This window comes from Xiphophorus couchianus, chromosome 12 (genome assembly GCF_001444195.1).
Source record: "Xiphophorus couchianus chromosome 12, X_couchianus-1.0, whole genome shotgun sequence".
Lineage (NCBI taxonomy): Eukaryota > Metazoa > Chordata > Actinopteri > Cyprinodontiformes > Poeciliidae > Xiphophorus > Xiphophorus couchianus.
The window spans coordinates 31,384,435-31,410,738 of record NC_040239.1 but is presented as its reverse complement, the minus strand read 5'-3'; the positions used below and the strand labels follow the sequence as shown (position 1 = coordinate 31,410,738).

Below are 26,304 nucleotides of genomic sequence, written 5' to 3'. Positions count from 1 at the left end.
TATTAATTAAGGGACTGTCCCTTTTTTTGCTTATGCTAGGATTATTACAGTGTGTGGATTTTATGAAGGAGTCATGCTGACTGATTTATATGTATCTCTGCATTGCACAAGATTTTCATGTTTAAAACAGACCTGTAGTTTGGTTTAAAGGTTTTTGCCAAAATCTTCAATGAGACTCAAGAGGATAGGTTGGTGTTTTATTGAACTGAGATTCTGTGGTGTTCATAGTAATCATTCTGTTAGCTGTAATAGAAAGATGCCATATTGTAAAATCCACTGAGAGTGGTAGAAAGTTAACTGGTCAGACAAAGCCAGTTGTCTGGCTTTGTCTGATTTTAGTTCCTAAAACTAAAGTCTTCAGGATTTTAGTTCCTGAAGACAAGTCAAACCGAAAATGATGTGTTATTTGGAAATCGTCTGTTAATAACCAAAGTTATGCATGTTGAGTATCAATCAGCTAATTAATCTTATTAACATTTTTCATTTTAGCTGTTTTAACTTTTTAACAAACTCATCACTGCATTATGACATCCGTCTCCTAGAGTCAAAGACACTGTTACAGGAGCTCACCTCAAAAACTCTGAACTGTCCCTTTAAGTTGAACCTTGACAAATCTTTAGGCCGCTACATGTCAGAGCGAGGTCATTATGTTTTAGAGCCCTTCTGCTTCAGACTATCTGGAGACATAAACAGACTCCGCTGGAATGTAGATGTTTGCTTTCAAAAGCAATAAGAGCTTGATAAACTTTGTCTTTGGCTATTTAACAGCCTGGTGCTAATTCCAGTTGTTTAGTTTGACTTTTTTTTTTTTTTTGACCATGAGCATTAACACTTTTACTAAAGTGCTAGAGTTGAGTAGTGGTTACTATGCACTCTAAGACACTTTAAATTTGTCTCATCTGGATTTGATTTAGAACTAGCTTTGTTCTTTGTCATTATTGTGCAATCAAACTACTCCTCTATCGACGGACAGACAGATCTCAGCAGTTCCGAGAGACGTCATCACAGGGTACGTGAACAGGCTGCATCTTACAGAAACTCCTGTCATGCAGTGTGTTTTGAACAATTCTGGGTTTCACCTTGTAGCTTGTCAGGGCGTGTTAGCTGTAAAAAGTTTCTGCGGCTGATCTAATATGGCTCTCTGCAGCATGCTTGCTCTGCTCCTCTCACTGTGCAGGTTGAGCTGTGTGCTTTCTGACCTAAAACTTGACTGCACTTTAGAGGTCAAAGCTCAAAGCATGCGTTAAATACTCTGCATTCTTAATTATTGCCAATCTTAAGTGTGTTGCCCGTTCTCATGCTGGCAGGTCAGCTTGGCATGAGATTTGGGATAATTAGATACGCTTACTGGTACATGTGACTTGACAGAATGAGGAACTAGCTGGTCTGAAGGATCATTTTGATTCATTCTGATAACCTGCTGCTGTCTCCTGGGAAAGAACACCAATTTAAAGGCTGCAAAGTCAAACTTGCTGGAAATTAACTGCAGCGTCTGAGCAGTGCAGCCAGCAGAATGAAGCCACAGCGTCATGCAGATCCACCTTATTTTCTTGTGGTTGTTGTGTTTGTCAACCTGCTGCTTTTTGCTCAACGTGGGTCAGGATCTGCTCAGCCCCCCAACCCAGAACGTCTGCACTAACAGAGGGGTGAACACACACTTCACCCTCTGCATCTTCCCCATCAGTTGGCCCACATTCCTGCACTAATGAGACCCCCCACACCTCTTCCACCTCTTTTATGACTCATGCCTCTGTTTTTACTAAGCCTGCAGCCTTTCTACCCAAAAAACCCTAAAAGCTTGGAAAAGGTCGAAAATCTGGCAGCTGATCAGTTCTTAACTGCTCTGACATTCCCACATCCGACAGCCTCATTGCCTCTCATTAGCCGTAATATATGTCTTCATGTCCTCGACTATAACAGTCTGTATTTACTTTCCACGATGGTGGGAAGATTGCCGTGCCATCAACACTTTATGACACGCTTCCTGTTTCTCAGCTTCATTTATCAGAAATAGACAACACTATAATTGTAGAGGCTCTAATGGAATCTGCTTTTTTCTCAGTTTAACAAAAGCTCCCCACAATGCCGTGTGAGCCGAATTGTCCAATAAAGGTTTCCTTTCAGTTTCCAAAACAACTAATCTTGTAGAGTTGGGTGACATGGACTTAAAGTTTTATCATTAAACTTTGTAGTACTATTGTGATGATAATAAAAGTGATGCTATTTCTTACTTTTTTTTAGATAACTCTATGCCTGTGGCTTCATTATACAGCAGCCCCACAAACACAAACACTCATCTTGGAAAAACATTCCCATTTATAGTACGCTTCTTTAGGACAGCAGCCACATAAAGAAGCGTGATTTGTGTCACTAAAATGCACACAATAAGTGCATTCAATCATATTTTCTAATTATGAAGATGTAAAAGTGTATTTATTGATACACCTTTATTGAACAACCTGTGGACAAAAATTGTAAAAATCTCAACAATATGGACGGCTTACAGGGTTTTAAACCATCATTAGTTGGACTTAAGAAAAGTCATTTAGAAATTGTTTGCAGTTATCACATTAGGCTTAAATTTGATACATGCAATTACTGGAATGTCCAATATATCTTCTTATGTTGTGTGTTTTTTTAAGGAAGACAGTTGAAAGAGCACAGCTCATTAATAAAAATGATCTGTGAGCTCATGGCACATGAACATCTGTCCTGCAGTTGATCCGGGACCATAAATCTCTCAGAGTGGGATGGCCGTCTCAGCCAGCTGGGGTTCCATGAGCCGTTACTCTGCAGCCAAATCTTCTCAGTCACACAGTAATGAACACCAGAAGGATCATTTCCAGTCAGATCAAATTTAGACTATCAAATGTTATGTTATGCCTCTATTGTGGGCTGAACTGGCTCAGGAGGTAGGAGTACATGTAGCCGGTGGGTTGATGGTTCAAACCCCTGCTCTGTTCGTCTCAGTCTTTGCGTCCTCAGGCACTTCAGGACACTTCAGCCGCCTCGCCTGCTGGTGACCAGAAGACCTGGTGGCAGCCTTGTTTCTGTCAGAATGTCCCAGGGCAGCTGTGGCTACAAGCCACTAGGTCACCACCATCAGCTTGTGAATGACTAAATGTTGTGTACATCGCTTTTGGAGCTCAGACGTAAGGCTGCAAGTAGCTTTTATAAGGAATATAATGTTTTTCTTACATAAAACTATCACTATGTTGTGACAGGTTAATATGAGACAGATAAACTGTGAAAAATGGATCTCCTACACCTCCTCTCTGAGCTACTATTGTCATCTGAAGAACAACCAAGGAGGAGGTTCTTAGCGCTGTTAATCAAATTCATGTACTCGCTGTCGCTGTTAAATGTGCTGATGGCGTAGAAGCAACTTACTGTTCCAGGAAAACTCACACGAGATTGTGATTGACAGCGCCTCCTCCTGGCTCTGATTGGTTATTGGGAGAAGATGGAGCTTTTTCACAGATTATCTGTCTCATAATAGATCCTGTCACAACATGGTGACAGTTTCAACAAATTGTATGTTGTATAACATGTAAAAAAATTTTTTTGTAAAAGTTACAAACTGCAGCCTTAATAAGCCACAAAAGAGATTCAGGACATTTACAGTATCCTAGTGTTGCACCTGCAGTAGGATCACGGCATCATGCCATTTCCTACTGTGTTAGAGTCGGATGGTTTATCATGAAATTATAACAAATTTTTGGGTCAAAAATTTTATTTCTGACTCAAAACATAAAAAAAACAATTTTTATAAAATTAAAAAGAAAAACAAATGTTTTGATGTTGGACTTATCAGTTGGAAGCTAGATGGCATTATCTGAAACTCAACATTTTTCTGTTATGTTTAGATGAGACATCAAATAGTGAGTAAACATTTCTTAATGCAGTGGATAAATGACTTCACTTCGTCTCGATTTTAGCATCACGTTGCCACACCGAACTCCCTTAAGGTTCAGATCAGAACACATTAAAGTCGAAGCTGGAAGGTCTGTATAGTCATTCAGGATGGTTTTAGATCCGTTGGAGAATTTTTCAGCAGAACTATCCCAGATGACCAACCCAGCATGAGCATTTTTTTAGACTTTACAATAAATCTGTCTGGCTGAATTCTTGTGTGAGAGTGATCTTCACTTTATGTAAGGCGGCGTGCCTGACATAGGAAATGTGTGGAATGCCCTGCTCAGACGGCCATGCCTTGCCTCCTGTTTATTAGGTGAACCAAGGAGTCTGCCATCAACCATGGCAGGCAAAGGCCAGCTGTTGAGGCGGCTGACTGAATTATGTATTTCTCAGAGGATTTCATCTGAGTCACACCAGCTTACATTCAAAAGAAAGGAAGCCTGAGTTTATTTTTCAGAATCACTTTCCTTCCTCTGTTTCAGATGACTGGAAAAGGCACCTCAGGTCTTCCTTGCAGGAAGGAACAGAACACTTTAATTTGTACCCTCAGTAAACAGAACTATTTAAACTGTGAGGAGACTTTTCCACACCATGATTAAATGGTGAAGATGAATAAAATCCAAATTGATAGTTTGAATTTTCTGATCTCTCAAAATAGATTACCTTAATTTTGAGAGATCAGTGATTGGCCGATGCTTACATGTGAAGTTGATCTTTTCCACCGATACGATCTATGTCAGCAAAGATCTAAACATCAGCCACTGCCCTCTTCTGCTTTGCAGTGAGAGAGATTTGACTGGCAGACCGGCCCACCAGGTCATATCTGTACGTTTGCAGATATTATCAACAATAGTCACCCCACTGTTGCAACTCAGCAACTGTATTGCCATATGTAGCAACATTTCACACAAAAAAATTGGTATTGGCAGGTTAGGCTTTTTAAAGATCGGTCACCGGCGATCAGCCAGAAAACTGCGATGGGTACAGCCCTAAAATAAAATGTTGCTTGACATTGTGTCTTTTAGATCTTTGGGGACACCGAGCCTGTCAGGATGACATCAGAGGGCTCCGACTGCCGCTGTAAGTGCATCATGCGGCCTCTGAGTAAGGACGCCTGCCTGCGGCTGCGCAGCGGCAGCGTGCGCGTGGAGGACTTCTACACTGTAGAGACGGTCAGCTCGGGATCAGACTGTAAGTGCTCCTGCACGGCTCCGCCGTCCTCACTCAACCCCTGTGAGAACGAGTGGAAGATGGAGAAGCTGAAGAAACAGGCCCCGGAGTTATTAAAGGTGAGGACGGTAGAGTCAGGCTGGACAATGAATCAATAACAATTAACATGATAGGCACATGATCAATATCCATAGATTATACATCTGATAAAATATTCAATAATTTAATTGAACTCTGATCTAGAACTGCACAGCATTCTGGGAGATGTAGGCAGAGGAAAGGTGCTGATAAAGCCACTCAACCTCTCACAGCCAATTAAACTAGCATCAGCTAATTCACTCACTTATTGGTTGCCTAGCAACAGCCTATTGAGTAATGTGCGCAGCAGCAGTTTCAGGTTTCAGTATCTCAGATATTTAAAACAAAAAATCAATCAATAATTTTCTATATCAACCAATATGAAAGACTTATAACATGATACGTTTTTCAGTCACATTGTCCAGCCCTGAACATGATGCACTTCTACTTGCTTTTCTCACACTCACCAAGTTGACCTGATGATGAATTGCTTCTTGTGTTCTTCTTAAACCATTGGCAGCTAATCAACTAATCACACGATAAATTCAAAAGATTGTGATCATTTCCATTCTGATGGTTGATCTTTTTTGAAGGGAGATTTTTTTGACAGAGACTTCATAATCCATTTTATTTTGAATCTGTGTTGTTTTATTTTCTTTTCATTGATTGTTTTCATTTGTCGTGTTTTATTTGGAGTATTTAAAATGTCTCCCAGTGCTTGGTGTTCCTTTCAAAATTAAAGTTGATTGGTCTTTGAGGGAGCAAACTTGCATTATTATGCCGTTATCAGTTTATTACTTGAAAATGGTCTCAAGACAACCATATTATACTTTTCTTATCAAGACATGCCTATTCACATGAAGATGTGTTAAATTGATCTTCCTATTACGGATCATACTCTTTAGTCATATTTTTTTGTGCTGTACTGAGCGGTTTAGAAATATGTTAATCTGTCAACATGGCTCAGTTTCATCTAGATTTTTCAAAATGTTCTTTTATAGGTTGTGTTTTTCTGAATGTCTTTTTTATGAGCAAATCAACCAGTTTAGGTATCTGGAGAGTTCAAACTGAGAATGCTGAACTAAGGAGATTCAAGTGTCCATGAATGAAGGATGACTGATTGTGTGAGATGGGTTCATCTGAGTATTTCAGAAGATCTGCTGGGTTTACAAAGGATGTAAAGAAAGAGGAGGTCCACATGTGTGGACAAAATGCTTCATTAAAGGGGCAGTATGTTGATATTCAGGCATATATTAACTTTTTATAGCACAATCAAGTGACTATGCTACCTTCTGTTGTTCTAAAATGCTATGGATAGTAGCATATCTAACAACCTACTGGTGGGACATCATTTTTCTTCTACATTTTGTTGTTGGACTTTTAAAGCTTGAGAGGATGGAGATTGTTATTGCTTTATTTTTTTCATAAAGGGTTGAAAATCTGCGATTTTAAAGAAAAACTAGTATCTAGAGGAAGATAGTCAAGGCCCATAAATTACCTGTTGGACACAGAGCAATAATGTCTCTACACACAGAGGAATGTTTAGTGTGTTGTCTTGCATCACTTGGTTTCACTATCAACAGGTTACCCAGCCAAGGTCAGGGGAAAGTATTTGCTGGAAGACAAAACAAGGAAGGATAGAGTTGGGAAAAGTTAAGAAAAAGCAAAGAAAGAGATTACTATAGGATGCTTGTTGAATGCAAATAAAATCCTACAAATGAGAAAGTATCAAGATTTAATCTGGAGATACTGTGGTGATACCCTCTTACCCATTTCTTCTGTTTTTGCTTTTAATTACATTAAAACATTTTAGAAAGGTGTCAAGTTTGGCTATGATTAATTATAATAATTGTTTAAGGAAATTGTTAATAAACAAGTAATGTAGATTAAAAGAAATACTGAGTCAGGGTAACTTTCTCTCGAATTAGTAAACTTATAACCCGCCTGATGAGAGGCTAGGTTTTATAATAACGGATGATTATTATAAAACCTATGCATAGATGCATAATTCCAGCACTGGCGTTATCTGAACAGCAGGATGCTAAACATCTATGAAATGAACACAAACATCCATCCATCCATTTTCTAACACCTCTGATCTCTAGTGGGGCCGGGAGGTGCTGGTGTCAATCTCCAGCTAACGTTCTGGGTGAGAGGCGGGGTCACCCTGGACAGGTCACCAGTCTGTCGCAGGGCTGAACACAAACACCTTCTCTCAAATATGAAAGTTTTATTAATGGAAAAATTCAACTTTATAGTTAAAATATTTTATTCAACAAACAAAGCTAAAGCTATTGAGGAAAATATACAATTATGAAACTAAAACTAAAACTAAAACTTACTGCACATGAAGTAAAAACAGTAAAAATAGAACCAATAAAATGATGTCATTGTTCAATATGAATTACAAATATTAAATATCCAGATTTAGCTCTGGGGTATTTTGATGTATGTTAATTAGTTTGAACTAATTCAGGTTTGCTTGAACCAAAATATTCTGTGTCTTCTTCACACAGCAAACCAGAATAACCTGCAGGGTATAAAACATGAAATCCATAGAATGATCTATGGTAATATTACAGTCCTGTATGAATATGCACCGTTAAAGTCCAAGGATTCTATTGAAAGGTTTTATCCGTGAAGCTGAGTACAATTTGTTCTGATCAGTGAAAAAAGAGCAAAAAGAGAGGAAATGCGGAAGGTGGCAGATCATTTTTACAGAACTGGAAGGAATGTGATTGTTTCCTGTTGCTACTGATAGAATTTTTTCAGACATGAAACTGAATTAAGACAGATGGACAGTCAACAAGCACCAACATAGAAAAAAAACATCTTTTGCTCTTCTGCTGCAGGTTTTCTCTATTTTAATGCATTGATCTGAATTTAGGCAGCAAATGAAGACTTCCAGACACATAGAGCTGCCAGGCCTGGGTTTAGCTGATGGTGAATGACGGACGGTCTTCTGTTTTTCTGGTTTGAATGTGCAGCTCCAGTCCATGGTGGACCTTCTGGAGGGAACCCTGTACAGTATGGATCTACTGAAGGTCCACTCCTATATCAACAAGGTGGTCTCTCAGATGAACACCCTCGAAGAGGTTGGGAACTAGACACACTCACACACTGTGCAGGATTATGTTATTGCATGTCCATTCACTCATGATTGTCTTACAGACCATCAAAACAAACCTTACGCGAGAGAATGAATATGTACGGGACAGCATGACCAGCTTGACCAACCAGTTTAAAAAATATGAGAACTACTCCAACATCATGATGAGCATCAAGAAGGAGATCTCCTCGCTCAGCCTGCAGCTGCTGCAGAAAGACACGTCTGAGAGCAAAGCACAGGTTGGTAACACAGGAAGTAGACTGAATGTGTCTAAATATCAGGTGATAATACAAAAACAATAATGTGTCCATTATCAGTCCTGACACACATTTGTTAGTGTAGGCCAGACGTTCTCCCAAATTCCGCTTATTCTGTTTTTATTATTCTGAATTCCATTTTTTCAGTTTTAGTCAAATTTATTAACCCCAAAAAGCACAGAAGCATGGTGTGAATGAAAACATTATAACAAGTCAATAACCAGAGGTACACATTTAATTTGTTTTCTTTTTCACAAACACAAAAGACTGAACATTGGCTTTACAAGGAGTCAGGTCATGTTTCCCCTCATTTTTATGAACTCAAACTTTATGAGCTAAACTAAAACTCTCATTTTGAAGCTGACAGAAAATCTCCCTTTAAAAATGCTTTAAAATTGAACTGAACACTAAAAGCAAAAAGCAAACTAAAAAGTAAAGGTTCGTGCTCACTTCTCTAGTGATCAGGATTTGGGAGATGGAGAAATAATCACCTCCAACTTTCACTTCCACTCATTTATTTAAATGTTCAACAGTTGGCAGATGTGACTGGCTGAAGTTAGTTTCTTCTCTTCTGTGTTCCTTAATAATTGTGATTTCGTTGCACCTCCAGTCAACCGGGTGCCGACAAAACATAGAGACAGGTTTACTTGTATTCAGAAAACTTTCTGGCCTGAAACCTTGCTCTAAGCTTTGAGTTATGTATTTATTTTTTAGGGAAGAGTTTTTTTTCCATGGCTGACCGGGTCATTCCGTCTGTGTGGAGGGGAGAGCCGAGCCTGGCCTAACCAAGTAACAGCAACAGAGAAGTGATATTTAGCTGATATCACTTCTCACTGATATCAGCAAATTCTGTGAAATTCCACATTTTATTGTGGATTCTATTTTGTTTATTAAATTCCACACATGTTTTCCACATCACTGAAATCTAAGGGCCCTACCAGAGTAAAAACACAAGCTTCAGACTGCATTGTAAAATCCATTTCAGTCATCAGACATTTAGTTTATTCACATAGTTTTTTGACATTTAAGTCCTTTGACACATTCCAGAAATCTGGGATAAAGTCATTTTTGTGGTTTTCAAACATGAGGCAGTATTGCACCCTAAACCTAGATTTGGTACTGAAGTAGTTCCCCTGAGACAAGTGAAGCTTTAGGAGCCGTTGATGGTCATCAGAACCCAGTGAGTGCGTTCTGGCGGGTCACAGTGAGCTTTATTTTTCATAAAACATGGCTGACGGTAGCTTTTTCTAAACTCAGTATCAACTTCTCAGAGCTCTGAGACATCTGGGTTTGTTGTTGGGAGGATCAGTAAGAAACAGAGACCATAAGCTCCAGATCAGGAAGAAAGGACCACTTAGAGCTAACAACATAAAATGGAACAGTGAACTTTGTGCAGTGCTGCAAACTTGAATTAATTTACAAGGAAGCTGATAAAAACTAATATCTGGACTACTTGGTAAGTTGGTTTTCCTGAAACACCAAAGAAGAACACACCGCTGAAAAGGATCAGGGTAAATTTAATCTGATTTCAAATTATCTCTAAGAACTGCAATCGACAGCTATGTCAATTCTTTTTATAGGAGAGCAGATGATGTCACACTGTGTGAGTGAGAGAGTAGAGACTGTAAAACACAATTTTAATCATTTATTTTAAATAAAACAACTACATTATCTCACAATAGCAAAGGGCAAAGTTGCAGTAGTAATCAATGAACTAGAATCATATTGAAAAAGTTTGTTTATTTGTGATATATCCCAGATTAATTTCATTCACACTTTTCAAGCATTAATTTATGCAAATCATGGTGTTTTTTTTGCTTGCAGCTAATGAAAAATTGACATTTAAGTTTAGAATGCTACATCACACCAATAAAAACATTTTTAATACAAATGTGAGTTTAATGAAAAGTAATCAGCACTAATATACACTGCCTGGCCAAAAAAAAAGTCGCCACCTGGATTTAACTAAGCAAATTGGTACAAGCTTCCTATTGGATAAGTACTGCATAGGCGATTATCTTTCAGCTGGCAACAAGTTATTTAACCCCAGCTGATGCAATGAGTAACTCCTCATTTCATTTGGGGCGTGCTGTGGTGGCGCAGCGGGTTAGCACGCCCCACATTTGGAGGCCTTAGACCCGTGGACGTCGTGGGTTCGACTCCCGGTCCCGACACATGCCACATGGCGCCGGCTCAGCTGGTGTGCTGTAACTGCGAAATAATTTCCTTGCTGGGATGAATAAAGTAAAAATTATTATTATCAAAAGACACATCCTGTGGTCATGTTAGTCTGTTTAAGAAGGGTCAAATCATTGGCATGCATCAAGCAGAGAAAACATCTAAGGAGATTGCAGAAACTACTAGAATTGGGTTAAGAACTGTCCAACGCATCATTAAAAACTGGAAGGATGGTGGGGAACCATCGTCTTCCAGGAAGAAATGTGGTCAGAAAAAAATCCTGAATGATTGTGATCGGCGATTACTTAAACGTTTGGTCAAATCAAATCGAAGAAAAACAACAGCAGAACTCAGGAGTATGTTTAATTGTGAACACAAAAGCATGTCCACACGCACAATGTGAAGGGAACTCAAGGGGTTGGGATTGAACAGCTGTGTAGCCGTAAGAAAACCTCTAATCAGTAAGGCTAACCAGAAAAAAAGGCTTCAGTTTGCTAGGGAGCATAAAGATTGGACTCTGGAGGAATGGAAGAGGGTCATGTGGTCTGATGAGTCCAGATTTACCCTGTTCCAGAGTGATGGGCGCATCAGGGTAAGAAGAGAGGCAGGTGAAGTGATGCACCCTTCATGCCTAGTGCCTACTGTACAAGCCTGTGGGGGCAGTGCTGTGATCTGGGGTTGCTGCAGTTGGTCAGGTCTAGGTTCAGCAACATTGTGTGCCCAAAGAATGAGGTCAGCTGACTACCTGAATATACTGAATGACCAGGTTATTCCATCAATGGATTTTGTCTTCCCAAATGGAACGGGCATATTCCAAGATGACAATGCCAGGATTCATGGGCTCACATTGTGAAAGAGTGGTTCAGGGAGCATGAGACATCTTTTTCACACATGGATTGGCCACCACAGAGTCCAGACCTTAACCCCACTGAGAATCTTTGGGATGTGCTGGAGAAGGCTTTGCGCAGTGGTCAGACTCTCCCATCATCAATACAAGATCTTGGTGAAAGATTCATGCAACACTGGATGGAAATAAATCTTGTGACACTGCAGAAGCTTATTGAAACAATGCCACAGCAAATGTAATCAAAGCTAAAGGCGGTCCAACAAAATATTAGAGAGTGTGACCATTTTTTGGTGGCAACTTTTTTTGGCCAGGCAGTGTGTTAGAAATGGCTGTGATGCAGTTAGGTTGTGCTTAGTTGGAACCAGATTGTTCCAACTAAGTGAAACTGTGAGTGGCTCATTAAATCAGTTATGGTTCCTTTTTTTTGGTACATTTACCGTACCAAAAAACTTTTACTGTGATATTAAAGTGCACTGTAAATAAAAGTCTCTAATTCACCGTAAAATACTGGCAGCTGTGGTTACTGAAAATTTACCGTATAAATACGTTAAAATCCATATTTATACAATAAAATTCTGTGGTTGACAGTATTTTACAGGCAAATTTTTCTCATTTTTTCTCTCATACTTTTTTTTACAGTGTAGATATATCGTACTTTTAAATCCTTTTTCACATGTAAATCATTATTATTTGGAGCGTGTCGTTTTCCCTCGTTTCAAAAAAGAGAAAAGGGACTGAGGTTGCTGAAGCAGTGCTCCAAAAACTGATGTGGTACATGCCTGAGAATAATCTCATTTAATCAGACAGTTTGAAGAGGCTCTGATGTAAGGACTGCTGTGCATTAACACAAACTAGAACCAAACATTTTGACTTGTCTACTTGCAATTTTGGCATAACTGAAATTGCAAGTAGACAATTTCAGTTACTTGCGAGGGGGAAAAAATGGCGGCTTCACAAAACCAATTTGCTGGAAGTCATGACCTTGTTCAGCAGTTCCACAGCAAATGTGATGACATCATAGCCAAGAAAACGTCATAGCGAATAGAGAGAAATGAACAGACTGAAAAATATAGTCCAAAAAGAATATAAAGGTATCCAGCACCTGGAGAGAATATGAATGTAAAAGACTCTGAAAGTACCGTATACAAAATAGTGGATTTTGCAAGATATGTCCCTTTGAAAACACGCAGTGAACTTTTTAGGTCAGTTTAAATTTCTAATTACCGTAATTTAATTTGGTAAAAACCAGAATAACAAGATGCAGTGATTTATGCCACAGGAGCCCTAAACAAGTACTGAGTGCATAGAAATAAGTCTGAGATTTATGTTTAAAATTAGGGCTCAAAATGTAACGAGTAATATTGTAATCTTCTAAGACACAGATTGTCGGGTTTTCATTCTCTGCAAGCCATAATCATGAAACTTTTATTCATTTTTGACTTTGTGTGTAAAGAACCTATATGAGTTCACTTTTCTGAAATCTGTGACCAAAAATATAATTTTTCAAATATTCACTTTTTTTTTACCTGTAATAGTTTTCTACATCATGAACAAAGACATTTTATGCTATTTTTATAGAAGTTATCCCACACCTTAAAAATACACCACAAATCATGTAACTCCATAAGAAGCACTTTAGCCTATTCCCAACTCTCTCGTGTCTTCACAGGACACTCATGATGAGAAAGTCAAGCCTCCAGGAAAGGTAGCAAACAAAAAGACCCCTGTTGCCAAAACACCTCCAAAGGCACCCAAAGAAAAACCAGTCAAGCCCAAGAAAGAGGTCATAAAGCCTGGGAAACCGATTAAGCCCGACCCAACTCCAAAATCGAAGGTGGTTGGCCAGCAGCCTGGTGTGGTGAGGAGCATCACATACTACAAGGCCTCTAAGACCAACCAAGACGACCAAAGAGGAGGTACAAGTTATAACTTTGATCTAAACAACCTGTATACTCTCCAGTCAACATTCATGAAGAGCAAGTCAATGTGAGGTAAATATGTTCAACAATCTGCAGTGAGTGTGGTCGTCTGGGTCTGATCCACTGTGGGTGTTGAAAACAATCCATTAGTCTCTGAGCCCTCATGACTCTGAATCAGAAAACAACAGGCAAGTAGGGTCAGTATTTACTGGGACAGTAGGAGTGTTCCCAGAACAGCCTTTAAATAACTGCAGGATAAGGCTCTCATTGTTTCGCTCATTTTTTAAAATTTGAAGCGAAAGGAACGATTATAGAAAACGACCCTGTGCAGCTCTTTATCTGCTCTGGGCTTGGGGTTTCTATTAGCAGGAAATCAAAGCTTTTCTACATCAGCGGTAGAAATGGAAGTCATTGAGGACAGTCTGAATGCAGAGCTGCCATGTTCATGACGAGCCTCAGCTCTGCTCCTCTCAGTGAGGCAGAAGGACCCTGACATCGAAGAGAAAGCGTTTCCTGAATCCTCTTCAGGTCTGTAGAGGGGTGATTAGGGCTGCTGCGTTTTCACAGCATAGAGCTGTCAGAAGCTATGTTCTGCCATGTATGTGAATCTGACAGAGCCCAAGCACTTTTGTCAAACATCTGCACCTGTTGCTTCTGCTGAGACAGGATGCAGTGACCCTTAAATCAGCCAGAAAAGGCAGTTACAAATCCAGACTTTCATCACATGTAGTTAGGGCCAAAAATCCCATTTCAAATACGGGGGCAGGGAGTGACACCTTTTTAAAAAGGAGGAGAAGGGTCACCTTTCCTGTGTCCCTGTCTGCCTATATATAATAGGGCTGTCAAAATTAACATGTTAATGCATGTAGTTAATCTGAAAATGTTAAAGCGATAATATTACATTATATAGATTAATCAAAAGCTTCTCTCCTGTGGATGGTTGTGTAGTTCATCAGCTCAACAGACGGTGAGCGACAAACGACAGAGAAAGGTCAAAGTTCTCTGTGACTACAGACAGAAACAAAAGTTGAACATTTTTAACTTTTTATTTATTTGCTTTTTAATTATGGCGGTCGCTCAGCTGGATGAGAACAAGGGACTGTCGCCTCATCGCACAAGTTCCATGGGGAATGAATGGAGTGGGACATTTCTAAGCTAACAGTGACTTCCTTAAGTCTTCATGGATATAAAAACATGAAAAACTGAGAAGTGTCTATAGCCAAATATCATCTTGTTCTAGGGAATCCTCTCTTCATTTTTAATGTCTGTCAACACAGAACAGTCGTCTACATGTCAGGCTGTAGCTTTTTATGGAATCCAAAAAGAAGCAATGTTACAGAAAGAAAGGGATAGAAAAACCCAGATCAATACCGACCCAAATCATTTTGACCCAGCCCGATTTTTGAGTCTGGTTCAGGTCGGGCTCAGAGAACAAATCTAAACTCTGATCTCCATTCAACTCACTGAGAAACTATCAACTGGCTGGACCTGTGTTGAATTAGGCCAGTCATTTTTAATGATAAAATTATAAAATCATTTACTTTATGCAAAAAAGGAAAATTGGCATTTTGTAGAAATCAGTATTCACTTTGACATTGAAGGGGTTTTTTTTGTAAAATGGCTCATTTTATTGATCCTGATTGATTTGTAAAATCAATAAAATGATAAAACATTCAAGAGGTGAATATTTTTTTTATAAGCCCTATACATGTTGACCTGAAAATCCTCCAAAATCTGTCTTAAACAAAAGAGATCAAAATGAAAAACCTGTATTTCTTTTCTATTTTGAAGTGGGCGTTCTAACAACACATCATGTGGTTTCAGAGACAATATCACTGCATTACTGCTCTTCATGTTTAATAAATGCAATACTTCATTGTACTTGTACAATTCAATATTGTCATGCAACTAGAATGTTGGACATGTGGTATAAATCGTGCAAAAAATGACTCAATTATAAATGCTTACAGTGCCTCATTATAATATCAAGCTTCATTTAAGAGTGTTTGATGTTTTCTAACACAGCATATTTTTTATGTCCCTTGTGTGTGCCTTATTAAGCACAGATATCTGTCCCATCAATCAACAATGAAATGATGTTATCTGTTATATAACCTCAAAGCAGTCTGCTGCTAAGGACACTTTGCTTTCTCTGGGCTGGTAATTTGTGCAACACATCCAAGTGAATCGGTGACCATCAGACATCCATACAGTTTAAACGGATCAGCTTTAACAAGTGCCATAAAACATGTTTATTTCTGCTGTGGCCCTGCTGCCGCTAATCTCTGGAACAATCCAAACCTCTGCGAAGGATCTCCTGATACCAAGAACGCTTAATTGCTTGACATCTTTGCAGAAGAAGCAGCTTCTTCTCGCTGTCCTCAGGTCCATGTGGTGTCAGCATGCGTGTCAGGAAGACTTTCCCCACACATCTGTCAGCCAGCTTGGAATGCAGCAGTTTCAGGACCAGTGGAAGGCTGCCCCACCATCAGACTGTCAACTTTTTAGCAGGAGAAATTACAATTGAGACTGGAGTCGACTGATAAAACATTTAAACAGTTCTTCCATGAGAAGTTTTTAATAAAATTGATCCTAAACTTCAGTCGACATTTAGACAGTCAAAGGCTTTTTTGTACTGTGTTTCCGCTCTTACAGTTTTCTTGTTTCCAACCAAATTTTGTTGCCCTTTTTGCTTGGTGAGAGTTGCTTTTTAATGTTGACAAATAGTAATAATGCTGTATTTTTAATCTGATATTTTTCGTGTAAAGCTCCAGTTGTTTCTCATCTGGCTGTTCTATTCCACAACTCCTGCTCTTCTCCTCAACAAGCCAAGTACAAGTCGCTTTTTTAAAATTATTTTTCTTTTGCCACTCTGACCTGGGATTTATCCAATTACTTACTGACCATTGTTTTGTTTTGAGATATTTTATGTTTTGCATATGAACATTTCCAAATGCATGCAGTGGAAAGATATCCACCACTTAATAGATGGTTACTATATATAAAAGGTCGGCCCTCAATTTCTTGCTTTAGAAAAAACTCCATATATCAAATATCTTTCTGTAGTGCAGCAGCCCTTAGAAACAGATACTTTGCAGTTGCACACTTGGTAATAAAGAGGCAGAAATCGGCTGATACAGGCTTTTTAAGGATGGTGTCAATACTGATGATTTTGACATCAGTCTAACGATCCCCAACATGTGGCTGATTTTTTCTGGCCAACTCTTGAAGCTGATATTTCTTTTTCTTCCTCCACTTATATGACAAAAATGACACAATGATGACAAATGTTAAAAGCCTCAATTTAAACAAAAAGGAAACATTTATTAACAAAACAAGGAAAACATACTAACAATGGGTAACAAACAACGTAGAACATTTAACACCGCTGTTCCACCGCTCACAGTGAGACAAAGACTTTCAAAGATGCAGCTAAATTAGACAGCTGAATATGTATTCAAATGTTAAAACTTACGCTGGTTGTTGTCGGCACTCAGTCTTACAACATTACCAGCTGCTCTCTGCCTGGATGGAGAAGCAATGTATGAGGTCATGTGATCTCAAGGCATAGCTGCTGCTCTAATGAACTGGCAAACAAATGCACGCATTGGCCGATGTCAATACAAGAAATGAACACAAATATTGACACAAAATGTCGGCCGGCTGACGTATCCATCGACCTGTGCTGAGAGGGAATAAATATGCTTACAAATACACACCCAAATGTTAACATTTTTGTTTTACATATTTTTGATAATAAAGCAAAAACCTGTGTTGAAACGATGACCTTGATGCTTTGGTCATAATGGCTCAATGATGCAATGATGGCTCATGAGGTTAGAAGAAGAAAGCAGTGTTTATCCGTTCTAACAGCAGTCATCCTCCAGGTATTGTCTCTCTTATTCTGATTCCCCTTATCATCTGCTCCTTCATCTCAGACCACTCTGTGAAAACACACCCGGTCCATCATCTAACAGAAAATGAGCATGAGGATGGAGGGACTGAAACTATCCTAGAGCCTGTTGAGGGAACTGTGGCTGAGACCTTTGACCCCACTACAGCTCCCACTGCTACCATTACCACCACCACCACTACTACCGCCACCACCACCACAACGTCCACCACCACAGAGCCCACTACTACCACTATCCAAAGCACGCCCCGGTCTGAAAGACCAGCTCCTACTATTGTGCTGGTGCTGGACAACTCCAACAACAACAGTCGGCCCAGCCTCCACAGAGAAGGTATGTGTTGAACTCTGTGCTGTGATAAGATCAGTATTTTGCTGCATGCTGTCACGACAGTGAGGCCGCCCAACCGAGCAGCAGAAGATCGTGCAGTCTTGAGCTGCCAAGACATGTAGAAGCATGGAATCAATTTAAGCTCATGTTAATGCGAATCATTCTCTCCCGGACATGCAGGTTGAATTTTCTGCTTGTTACTTCCAGGGAAAATTCTCAACTGTGAAGGAACTCTGGCATCCATTGAGCAACCGGAGAAACAACACAGTTATGGGCGCAATGAGGGAGCCTGGATGAAGGATCCTTTGGCTAAGGACTCCAAGATCTACGTGACTAATTACTACTATGGCAACAACCTGGTGGAGTTCCGTAACCTGGATAACTTCAAACAAGGTACGCATCATTTTGGTGTTTTTGAGAAAATGCATATAATCTACAAGATATAGTTCATCCCTGTGTTTGGACTTCAAGCTTTGTTTTAGTTTTATTCCAGACATTTGAGTTTGTGGGAATATTTAAAGTTAAGGCATTTCAGTGGCTTATGTCATTATGTTCTATCAATTCATTTCAATAGCCATGTATGTATTGTAAGATGGTTATTTTTGCACAATTTACCCAAAGACTGAGCAAATGGACTGTGATCCACAGCATTATTGACCAAGCAGGAAAGCATAACATGCATAAAGAGTAGACCAATGACTGCTCTTTATGTATGTTAACCTGGTAACGCTGGTAATGTACAGTGACATGGAAGATAAAAACCCCTAACAGATTTGTAGTGTTTTTGCATATTTTGTCATGCAACCACACTGAAGGGTTTTTAAGGAATGGCCAGCTTAAGATCATTGTTTTATTGTTTTATAAGTGTTTTATCTAGATTTAAGTTGCAAAATCTTTTTTAACGAGTTTTTCAGTGGTGGATTTGTTGGTGTGCTTTGGAGCAATGTCCCGCTGTATAACTCAGGTCAAGAACGGATGGATGTAAGTTTTCCTTCAGTATCTTCTGGTAGAGAGTAGAATTCATGGTCCATCAGTGACAACAAGAGGACCAAGAACATCACATTACATCCACCATGTTTGACTGCTGACATGGAGATCTTTTTCATCAAGTCCTAAACCCTTTAATGCCAGACCTAAACACATTCCAAACACTTTTGTCTTTACCTTCCACACAGTATTTTTCCAAAGCTTTGGTTTAGAAAAACATGTAGTATTTGCTATAATTCCTGTTTGACTTAATAAAAGTATGAACAGACACCAATATGCAACATGATGAATACCCAGATGAGACAGTTTACCCTTCCTATTTCCGAATGAACTGCAGACTTGTAACATTCTTTCTGGGAGCGTGGAGAAGATCTGCACATGTTGGATTTGACTTGTTGATTTAGATATGTTTAGACATTGGGTTTACTAAATGCACTTACATGTGAGGCATCCTGTGGTGTGGTGAGCTCACAGCTGTGTGCGGATGACTAGGTATCTCTGTGAGTAGCGGTGCTTCCTGCTGTTCCTTGACATGTGCTTTGGCCTTTCTTTTTGAACTAAATCCAGCAGAAGAGGATTAAGAGAGCCGGTTGGCCTCAGGGGTAGGACCAGAGAGAGTGGGGTTAAGAGTGGGGGGTGGAGGGGTTCTGCTCCACATTGTTTTTGTTCTTCACAGGCTTCAGTTTATCTACATCGGACTTCCTGAGATTGGAGGGTTAGAATGGGAAATAGGATGTGATTAGAAAGTGACACCTATAGTACAAAGTGTGTTAGTTCAGGGGGGAAATCCTACACAAACAGGATCACTGTTACGCTAAGCCTGTGCACATACAGTCTGGTACTGTGAAAAAAATCAGCTTAGCAAGGGAAGCTTCATGTTTGCAACTCACAGTAAGTAAAGCATAATGCATCTCTTATCCAGTATTGTCTGTGTGGCTGCTATTTCCTTTGTAGTAATGAACAACTGACCAAACTGTCTGTTTTTTGTAGACTGGCTTTGACATGTAGAAATTATATTTTATGTTATTGTTCTCAGTTTACATGGCTGAGATCAAGACCTCTCTATGTTTTGCAAAATGCACCTTTTTTTTTTTTTACTGATTCAGGTGTTAACAAGTTACAACACTTCTCAAATATATTGTGGAGTTAAATTGTCTTTGAACTTTGATGCACCATAAGTAGGCCTGATTTGTTCAGCTTCAGTCAAACAGAGGGAATAAATTCACAGTCAGATTTTATGTTTTTTGGCAGATGCAACTCCCTACAGAAAGTAATGGAAGCCAAGCAACAGCCATAAAGAGTGGCCCTTAATTTGATGGCTCTGTTTATGGGAGCTAGCATGGATAAAATAACAACTCTATCAATATCTCTGTCTTCTGTCTTTTATCTAAATTAAACACAAATGTGTTAACTTGTTGGGACACATCAGTGCCTTTACCTGTAGAGACCATTTATGTCCAGAAGCAGAACCAGAGGGAGAGGCCTCTTTTCTCAATAAGCTATCAGAATTCAAGATGTAGCTGCAGATGCTAAATCTACAGTTAGAGTTAGACACTCAATAAAGTATCTGTGAAGATACTGTTTGAAGACAGTCTTTTTATTTTATCTAAGTGGGCATGTGCAGATGTTTGACTGTGGTAGTGTGTGTTTTTGTTGGCAGATAAGACTTTTGGATCAAGTGTTCATAGCTGAGCCCAGGCCATGCAGTCTCAAGAGATGCATTACGATAAGGGAGGGAGCATGCCTGGGGCTGGGAAGATGACTAAAGATTAAAGAAATATTCTCTCTGAGGGCCAAAGCACAGCCTGGTTTTTCTTGGATCACAGTATCCCAGTCATGGGATAACATAAACATTGACATTATTGGTTGTCACGCAGGCAGATTGCATCAGTGATGATACGATGTTAAAGCAGAATGTGTTCATTGGCAAATGAGACTTGAGTGTCGTAATGAAGGAGCAAAAGCTAATCCTGTCCTGTCATTTGTTCTAGGGCGTTGGAGTAATCTTTACAAACTGCCCTATAACTGGATCGGGACTGGCCATGTGGTTTATAACGGAGCATTCTACTACAACAGGGCCTTCACTAAGAACATCATTAAGTATGATCTGAGGATGCGATATATGGCAGCGTGGACTCTGCTGCACGATGTCGTCTACGAGGACACCAACCGCTGGAAGTGGAGGGGACACTCGGATATTGACTTTGCAGTTGACGAAAGTGGTCTGTGGGTAATCTACCCATCTCTGGACTATGACTACAACCAGCAAGAGTTGATTGTGATTAGCAAACTGGATCCCGGAGACCTGTCCCTGAAAAAGGAAACGACCTACCGAACAGGCCTCAAGCGGAACTCTTATGGAAACTGCTTCATCATCTGCGGTGTCCTGTACGCTGTCGATGTGTACAACCAGAAAGAAGCTGAGGTGAACTATGCTTATGACACCCACACAAACACGGAGGCAATCCCACGTTTGCCATTCACCAACGAGTACTCCTTCACCACCCAGATCGACTACAACCCAAAGGATAAGCTTCTGTATGCATGGGACAATGGCAATCAGGTCACATATCAGGTGAACTTCATTGAGGAATGAGCACAGGTAATTTGTATCCAGGCTTGCCAGGATGGCAACCAGTTAGAGGATTCTCAGTATTTATCTGTAAGAACTCATGTAGAACCTATCATTGGACGTAGATCTATTTTTGGGCCTCAGTCAGGCTTTACAGCCTTTCCTGTTATCTTCTAAAGCATGTTGTTATACAATTTTCCAACCCTTAAATTTGTTTTGCACAGTTTGGACAATAAATTATAATAACAAACTGAAAACAATATTATTTTCCTGCTATATTACCAATCAGCTGACTACTGAATACAACCTGGGGCAGAAAATATCTTTCTTAGAATATATTTGATCAGTTTTTCTATTTTGTTGTCAAAAAAACCCCTAAAACAAGACAAAAAAACAAAAGGAAAACCCAGATATGACCCAAAGCTGGTCTATTTAGTAAATAGTATGCCTGTCACTCTAGTAATTTTTTCTGGATGATAAATTGCCCCAGAAATTATTGAGATAAACAATAACATTATGGTTTTGAAACCATTTTCAACTATATAATGATAATGGCATAATAATACAAGTTCACCATTGCATTATTGAGGATGAACTCAATGCAAAATCTCAAAGAAATTGTGTTCTTTACAAACAAAACTCACAACAACCAAAATCTATAAATAAAAAAGGAAATAAACTCCACAATAAAAACTCAAAACCTTTCATAAATTGGATTATTTAGTTTCCAAACAAAATTGCCCTTCAATAAATATTAATCATCAGAAGCAATCAATTTCATGTTGCCTCATAAAAGTGATTGATTAATTGCTTATTGCGACAGGTTCAGCTACCACCATTCTGTGGTCACTTTTACTGTCTTCACCAGGAGCAAAGTGGAGCCGAAGTCCAAGTTTTTGTTTGGGTGCACAAACGTGGTGAAAAAAAGTTGATTCTGATTCTAGCTGAACGTTCAATCTTTGTCAAACATCTCAAGATATACTGTATATACAGAACAAAGTTGCCTCATTGGTGTATCTTTTTTCACATTATGCATTGAAAAGAAATGTAATCATTTGGTGTTGAGGAAATGAGCAAAAAAGGCAGAGCCTTTTCATTTACCTTGTTTTTCAGTTTCCACCATATACTTTCAGTTTGTTTGAAATCCAGACTATGTCTGGACAGGTCACTGAGCTGATCTGCCTTTCCTGAAGAGAAGTTTGAACGCTCTTTGCTTGGTGTAAAGTTGCGTTATTATTCTGACAAATCTTGATTTCATTATTAAGCTTTCTTTGGATTGATGGAATAAGAAATGTTAGTAATGTGCGTATCAGGAGTCTGAGCTCTCCATTAACCCAGAGCTCATCCTCGCTGCTGCTGTAGTAGATCCACAAGCAGAATTAGCGAAATCACTTAGTGGCGGCAGACTCACTTCAAACACCACAGACTTAGAGGATTCTGTCTGGAGTAGGCAGACAGTGATTTGTGGAATATATGATGATTCAGTTAAACAATTTTTTTACTCTGAATCTCTGACTGCATGCATTTTAACAGCCATACAACCATCGGTCAAATGGTACCAGGAGCAGAAGAAGAGTATTAACAGTGACTGTTGGGAACTAAACAAAAACTGTATTGATTTGCCTTTTACTTTTCTTCTTCTTCTTCATGTGTTCAATCCATCACACAATCATCCTCTCAGGCCACAACCGCTTTTTTGGCAACAAAACTGACTCAAGTGTCTCCAGGAAACTGGATCAATTTAAACAACTGGAGTCCATAAATGGAACTGAGTTGATCACGCCAAAGTGTTATGCTAACAGATAATGAAATTATGAATTAATAAGCAGCTATCTCTGAACGTTAGGAATATAATGCTCAGTAAAACAACTCATCAAGCAACCACCAGGAGTACTGATTCCATATTTTTCATCAGAGGTTGGGTTTGTCATTTACCTAAGATATCAGACTTTCCAATGGCTGTTCAGATGCATTCTGGAGTGTTTTTGTTTTAATAGTTTTTGAAAAATGTTTTCTCTTTTTGGCATTTAACTCAGCTGGTGATATTACTTCAGCTTGTTCTAGCAGACAGGCTTCTGAGAAAGGTTCCCAGGGCCTAAGTATCAGTCATGTCATCATTTTCCCATCCTGTGACCAAACATTTATTCAGGAATTTGCTTTATTATTATCCATGCATCCTGTTTCTTCACCAGAGAAATGTCGAGGAGTGTGCTGATTAAACTGTATGAAAAAATGTACACTTTACTTTTATATTTGTTCACAATATGATTTGATGATGTAATGAATCTGTTATTGTTTCTTCATAAAAAGATCCAGTTTTTACCATGCCAATAACCTTTCATAGCCACTGTATATATTGTAAATGAGCATTTGAATGTTTGCACTTCAAACCGGGATCATCGTGTTCTAACAAAAGTGCAATGTAGCCATGTTATTTTGTTTCAGATTTACATGTTTTACCACCCATGATGTAAGGCTTACACAAATCTAGAATGTTTTTTGGGGGGGGTTCTTGCAACAACATTGTTGCAGGAACATTGTTGTTCCTGCAACAATGATTCATAACCACAATGTTTTTTTAAAAAAGCTTATTACTGAAATCATGTCAGTATCAATAAAGTCATTTGTTTAAGTCTACACATAGAAACAGAAACATAATATTGTGTTGAAACAAGTTGAGCATGTGCTTGTGTCATGAAATAAAATTTTCACTCTGAAATCCTGTTGTGAGCTCTGTACATAAATCCACCGTGACCAATAAATGCCACAGGATAACAGCCTCACCCTCCTTGTTTCAAAGGGAGGAAGACAAGTTAGTCAAACTTTCCGATTTCCGGATAACAGAGGTTTCTGGGGTTCTGTTTGGTTTAAAGTAAAAGTAACAATGTTGCTTAATCTTAGTCCAGGTATACAAAACATACATAACATAGTCATAATATGGCCTGAGTCATAATAATACAGCCATTATCGTATGTATTTTGGATAGATTTCAAAATGTAATACTTAGTCTCCAAGTCATGTAACTCTGGAAGAAGACAGAAATTAATCATGAGGTGAATTGTGGGTGTGGTGTTTTAACACATGTGGTTTCTCATTTGACACCAAGAAGAAAAAAAAAAGCCTTGTTTCTCTGTGTTGTTCTGAATACCAGTAACGGGCCGGTTCAGTTCAGTAATGATGTCAGTCTTGGCCCCGCTAAAGGTCTGATGAGCGCACCACTGACGGTGTGGCCAATCATGAACTCTGTCATGAAATGTTGGCATGTTGTGGCGATGGAACAATCACACTCTCACTGACTGTGTTGATGAGTGCTGACAATTCACATGACCTGTGCCGCTTCGGCCCCAGAAGCCCGGGGTCAGCACAAAGCCTTGACCCTGTTCACATCAGCAGGGCCTCCTGTTCATCGGCAGCACATACTGTATGCATCATGTCCTCCCAGCAGCCGGGATGTGAAGCCTTTGTCTCCGTGGGACATTCCTGGATCTGGATCACTCAGTCACATCTAAGAGTGAATCTGCTTAAAAGTATGTAACTTTTCTAAAGAAAAACAAACAAAAAAAAAAATTTCACGTATTTGTTAAAACTGCTACCATGTAATGACAGAATGTTATGAAACAGATAATCTGTGAAAATATCAATCTACACCTCTTCCCTGAGCTACTACTGCCATCTGCAGAAATGCACCGCTCCCGGTCAAAAACAACCAATCAGAGCCAGGGGGAGGGGCTAAGCAGTGTCAATCATCGTTGTGTATATGCCGCTCACATTCTCTTCCTTTCTCTCTGCTACACTACAGCTGGTTCACCTCAACATAGTGTGCCACAAATGCTATGGCTTGTTAGCATAGCATAATTTGAGGCATATTGCATATTATAGAGGGTTAAGATGTTGTGGCCCTTCTCCAACTAGCATTTAGCCTTAGCCTCAGGGACCAACTAGTCTGGATTGTTTAAATGAATATTTATTTATTGCAAAACAAAGTTCTGGTTGGCACTGAAGATCAGTTCACCACCAGACAGCATCAGGGCTCGGGGCAGAGCAGCAACCAGCACTGCTTGTTCTAACCTGGGTCTGATCTGCAAGGAGACTCTGATGTTCTGATGGAGCATGAAATATTCTAAAGTGGAGCATGAGGCAACTAGCATCTTCCGCTAGAAAAATATTTCCAAATACCCATTTCCTTTATAAAGGCAGAACAATAGCTTGGATAATAAGTCCCTCATTTTCCAAACCTGTGAAATTGTCGGCGATGTTTTGTGAAATTTGTCACCTTCTTTCAATTACTGCTCCCAACATACCAGGCATAAGAAACTGAAAACAGGAAACCAAACATGGCGATACAATATCAGAGGAATGCACACCGTCTCACCTCTAATAAATACTAGCTTGCGTGTTGAAAAATGATTTTTTGTTTTTGTTTCTTTCTGTCTCTTCTATACTTCTGGTTGCTGGTCTGTTCGAACACGCAGTCCAGTCCAGTTTTCTCCCTCAGACAATAAGACCATTAAGATAACAGTGGGTTTCAACTCTGCTGGTAAACGTTGAAATTGAAATACTGCTTTGAATCTCAATTTTATAATCTGAAGGCATGAAGGGAAGGCTGCCTGGCGGCTCTTTACCTCTATGAGAGCTTTGGTCTTCCTGATTCTGACAGAACACGTTTCACTCACATCAATGGACACAATGAAAACTGTAAACTGAAGCTTCAGTGTGGCTTTAATTAAGGGTTATTTCCTGTGGCAGCCAGGAAAATGTTGCTGTTAGGCAGAACAAGAACACCAAACCTTTTTCTAAATGTGCATGTAAATGTCTGCTGGGTCAGTCTTCTGTCTCTCCCTTAAGCTTTGTGAAATCTCATGTGTAAAATAAGGCCTGAAGGTTTAATCCTCAATAAAACTCCAATTAAAAGGGCTTTTGTTTGGGCTTGTCCAGAGAAACCTGCAGACACTGAATAATGAAGCTTGTTCTCTAAGAGGGGGCTTTCCTGCATAAAGTCCAGGGAAGTGTCCAAAGAGGACCCTGAAG

At 39.4% G+C, this 26,304-nt stretch overlaps 1 protein-coding gene across 1 annotated transcript in view; it reads left to right on the top strand.

Moving 5' to 3' along the window:
* Nucleotides 1-23,995, top strand: part of olfml2a (olfactomedin-like 2A) — a 30,133-nt gene extending 6,138 nt beyond the window's left edge. Inside the window, exons 2-8 of the mRNA XM_028033548.1 lie at nt 4,944-5,207; nt 8,154-8,261; nt 8,338-8,514; nt 13,227-13,473; nt 17,415-17,720; nt 17,925-18,110; nt 20,696-23,995. Of these exons, the coding sequence (XP_027889349.1) occupies nt 4,944-5,207; nt 8,154-8,261; nt 8,338-8,514; nt 13,227-13,473; nt 17,415-17,720; nt 17,925-18,110; nt 20,696-21,300 (1,893 nt within the window). The 3' untranslated portion in view covers nt 21,301-23,995. The remainder of the gene's footprint in view (nt 1-4,943; nt 5,208-8,153; nt 8,262-8,337; nt 8,515-13,226; nt 13,474-17,414; nt 17,721-17,924; nt 18,111-20,695) is intronic.
* The last annotated feature ends 2,309 nt before the right edge of the window (nt 23,996-26,304 follow it).